Here is a 4330-nt window from a genome sequence, read left to right on the forward strand (position 1 = left end):
TATTTTTTTATAATATAAAATACAAATTAATAAAATTCTAATAATAATAATTTGTGGAAGTGGGGCTGCGGTTCTCTCTTATCTTTTTGATTTGTGAGCTTCTGTCGTACATTTGAAATTAATAGACAAACTCACAAAAGACCAAACCCAAAATAAAAACTAATACGAGGTACAAAATGGTGGTCGAGTCAGTGATAGGCCACGAGAACATAAATGCCAAATGGAATAAATTTCTTATCTTATTTACGACACATCAGGTACACTACCTTGTGGCCCGGTTTAGAATTTACTTGATTTGTTTTTTTTTTTTTGGTCTAAAGAGGTTTCAACTTTCAATAATAATTATGGAATTTGTCGTATAAAATTCATTCTGTTGTTATGCTATCTATTTTTAACAGGAAAAAAAAGTGCGTGATTAATATTTTTTTATATTTATCATGTATTTTAACCAACATTAGTTGATTTCTCAATTTGTTCGCAAAAAGCATTGATTCCCTATTCTTTTTCATCATATAAAGTGATATTTCGAAATAGACACAATTTGGTTAAAACTCATAAGTGTATATATATACAAGACAAGTAGCTGATATTAAGAAGAAGCACATAAAATAGTCTCTATTTAATATGTTAATCCCGTAAAATAAGAAGCACAAATAGCTAGTATATATCAAGTTATTAGAGGCTTTAATTTATTAAAGTTAATCCAAACCTTATGTACCAAAAAGAAGTTATTTAGATTTTTTTTTATGGTCATATAACAACTCATCCACTCTATACACAACATTAAAAAAGGGTTCATATCCAGACTTAATTCTCTATCTTATCAGTGGCTCAAGCAGAGTTGGTGCTTTATCTTTATTGGGGTTACCAAGTTGTCCAACTTCTACTTCTATGCCTTTAATGACAACCTCCCAGCCAAAGCCCATAGGCCCAGAACCTTAAGTGAAATTATTTTCCTAAACATGTTCTTGGGACTTCTTTCTTGTTGTTGTACCCTTTTGGCGCATGCCCATCCCCCAAAAAGATTGTGGAAAAGGTTGATACTAAGTTGAACTGATAAAAAAAGCAACTTTCAAAATTTTTCCCTTATGGAGGGACATTCTCCTCAACACGTAAACCAACACTAAAATCTAACAAGTCATTTTTCTCAACCATCATACCACTCACGTTCCATATAATGTCCCTTGTAGCCATCATCACAATGCAAACATCACTCACCAATGCCTTAAAGTCAAGTTCCAATCACTAAGCCAAGCTTCCATCCTGCAACAAAAGCATAACTTTATCTTAGGAGTCAACTCAGCTCCACGAAATTCCGATTGAACACATGAATATAGATACAGCCAAATCCATCGGTGATATGGTTGGAATGGTGGTAGAAGTGGAAGACCCTATATATGAAGGATGGAACTCTCAAAAGGAACTTTCTTAGATTCAGAGCTGCTATAAACGCTTTGAACAGAGACGACAAACCCAAAATCTAGATAAGCCTCAAATATGAAAGACTCTAGGACTGTTATTGCTTTAATTGCAGTATAATCGGACATGAGAGGAACAATTGCTCCAATACAAAGCCATGGCATGTTGGGACCCACTAAACCAAGGAATAACACAGGTTTGAAGACGGCTAGCGTGAAGTCTAGCCATGAAAGTGGAAACTTTTAAAAATATTTTTAAAAGATGTGTTTTAAAATTAATATTACTTATTAAAATTAAAAAATCTATTATAATTTCGTATATTAAAAAGTAAAAAATTTATCACATTAATTCTTATCTAATTGCAAAAATATCCTCTTTCATCTTTAAATAGTTATTCACTTTGAAAAAATATTAATTACAAAAGTTACAAACTATTTTGTAAGATTATATATACTTAATTAATTTTTATACTTATTCTCTCCTTTTAACTATTTGTCAATATATTTCATATAACTTTTTTTTTTTAAAGTTTAGTAAACATGTTGCTTGATTCTTTAAACAAGTCGTATTAATATTAGAGGAGTGTTAGGGCAATAATTTTATTATTTTGTAATTATTAATTAGTCATTAATAATATTTTTAATAATATAAATTATATCTAACGATAAAAAATTATTTATTTTTCTTTATTTTAATGAGTAAGGACTGACCAAAAAATATCAAAATTGCTGTCCATAGACTTTTCTTTATATATAATTGGCCTGGTGAAAGGATGAATGAGAGTCAAGAGTCAACCGAAAATCCCACACCCACAATCCATGCACAAAAACAATACCAAACTAAACCTGTTATTTTATTTAAACGGTCAACCGTGAGACCATGATTAGTGGAAATATTGAACCATACAACCTAATTAAACTAAACACAAACAAACAAAGTTGATAACACACAAAGGTCTGGTCTTTCTGTAGAAACCAAATCATGCAGTTGCCATATTCATTATTTTCTTTTCGTTATTGTCGATGCTTCTTCTGGTTGTTGTTATCAAGGTTGAAGTGAAAGACCATGAACGGATGAGATGTATCTGACGACCGCCAAGGGAGCCGGAGGCAGAAAAACCGAACTTGACCCTCTCCGGAAGCTTCGCCTTCAAATCAACAACTTGAGCAATGGTGGTAATATCGCCATTGTCGTTGGTCACAGCAACACTCAATGTCTTTGTTGAAGAGTCATATATCACAGTCACTTGAACCACTGCTCCACTCACACTATTCCATGGCACGGTCTTCACCGAATCCACACTGTTTACATCAATTCCAACGTGATCAGTGGGTGGATCGTTGTACTCACTGTTGGAATAGGTATCAAATTCCACTCCAACAAAGTGACCCGCCCCTTTAGTGTCAGAGACGCCTAAGGTTCCACCACCAATACTGCCGGCAGGAATCTGCGTATCTTCCGGTGCAATGAAAAAGATGATACCGTCGGCAGGATCATAATCTTTGATATCCTTCATCTCGAAAGAGAAGGAGGTGAGGAAGCTGGCGACATTGCCGGTGGCACTGCTCCAAATGCGGACCGGCATGGCATAAAGAACACGGCCGACGCTATTGACCTTGTTGAGGTTCGTGAGTTGTATATTGCCATTTGAAAGAACAGTGACGTCACCTTGGAAATTTATTGCGGGGTTTCCTTCGCTGAAAGAGTTGAAGTTGAAGGAAACTGTTTCCGCTGAGTTCACCTTCTTACTACTTGCTGCTAGCAAGAAAAAGAAAGTAAGAAAAACACAAAATGGTTTCATGGTGGATAAGGATTGGTTTGGAATGGTTTTGATGATTACAACTGGGATTTGGTTCGTGTATTTATAGAGGAAAAAGTTGAATTTGCATGCATGAGGCCATCAAAAGTATATCAGAACAGAGTATATCATGCAGCATGGGAAGGCAACACCTCAGGGCTTAACAATGCCACCTCAGTCTCACACTACCCAAGTATAAATACGCCCGACAAATGCATATTGGATGGCGTATCATATTCATATCAGTAGTTATTTATTGGACATGAAATTAATTGCTCAATACTATTGCTGTGCCACACACACACACATGTATACCCATTTGAGTGTACTCTTCCTCTCTATTAATATATAAATTCCTTTTTTTTTTCCTTCTCAATTTCTTCTTTTATTATTCACACTAAAAAATAATTATGAAAAATGTTAGAACTATCAGAATCTATTATTTTTTATCATTACTTAGTTATCGATCTAATTATTTTAGTTTAACAATTTAATAATATATTTTATCCCATAATTAATTTGGGTTGGTCGAGTGGTCAGTTTATTGGTCTGCTTAAGCAGTATTGGGAATTTGAATCTCACTTTGTGCATGCAGCAACTCATTAACCAGTAGCAGACTCTTAAATGGAGTTCCGATCCGTAATAGATTAATCATTGACCTGTTGGATTGGAGAATATCATGAACAACAAAAAATATACTTTATTTCATATTTTTAAATATTAATGATTAACTAATACTCAAAAATTAATAAATTTTATGATCTTCTAATATTCTCCGATAATTATGTATGCATATTCATTTAGATTTTACAAAAGGAAAGATATTAGAAAACTATTAAAAAATTTTATTTTTAATTATTCATTCATTTATTTATTTATTTTATAATTTAACTCCGCCTATGTTACACTTGCGGTACGATATATAGCCGATCCCAAGTCCTGATAAAGGAGGAGGGTTGTGTTAGGTCTTCGGCAATCAACATAAAAATATAGTCGAATTCCAAGACATGAATCAAAGACATTATTGCGCTAAAACTAGGTCGTTACCCGAAAACAACGCGCTGTATGGCTCGAGTATGGTGTCAAATGAGGAAAAGCTACTGCATCGATTTT

At 33.6% G+C, this 4330-nt stretch overlaps 1 protein-coding gene across 1 annotated transcript; it reads right to left on the reverse strand.

Moving 5' to 3' along the window:
- Positions 1–2250: 2250 nt before the first annotated feature.
- Positions 2251–3269, reverse strand: LOC107467987 (galactose-binding lectin). Its single transcript, XM_016087225.2, has one exon. It carries the CDS (start codon positions 3218–3220, stop codon positions 2399–2401), a length of 822 nt encoding a protein of 273 aa, XP_015942711.1. The 5' UTR covers positions 3221–3269; the 3' UTR covers positions 2251–2398.
- Positions 3270–4330: the final 1061 nt, after the last annotated feature.

The sequence above is a fragment of the Arachis duranensis genome, chromosome 9 (assembly GCF_000817695.3).
Source record: "Arachis duranensis cultivar V14167 chromosome 9, aradu.V14167.gnm2.J7QH, whole genome shotgun sequence".
In the NCBI taxonomy this organism is placed as follows: Eukaryota; Viridiplantae; Streptophyta; class Magnoliopsida; order Fabales; family Fabaceae; genus Arachis; species Arachis duranensis.

Bases quoted from the DNA above. Each gene is read 5' to 3' on its own strand.
- LOC107467987 (XM_016087225.2), bottom strand. From the start codon at position 3,220: ATGAAACCATTTTGTGTTTTTCTTACTTTCTTTTTCTTGCTAGCAGCA.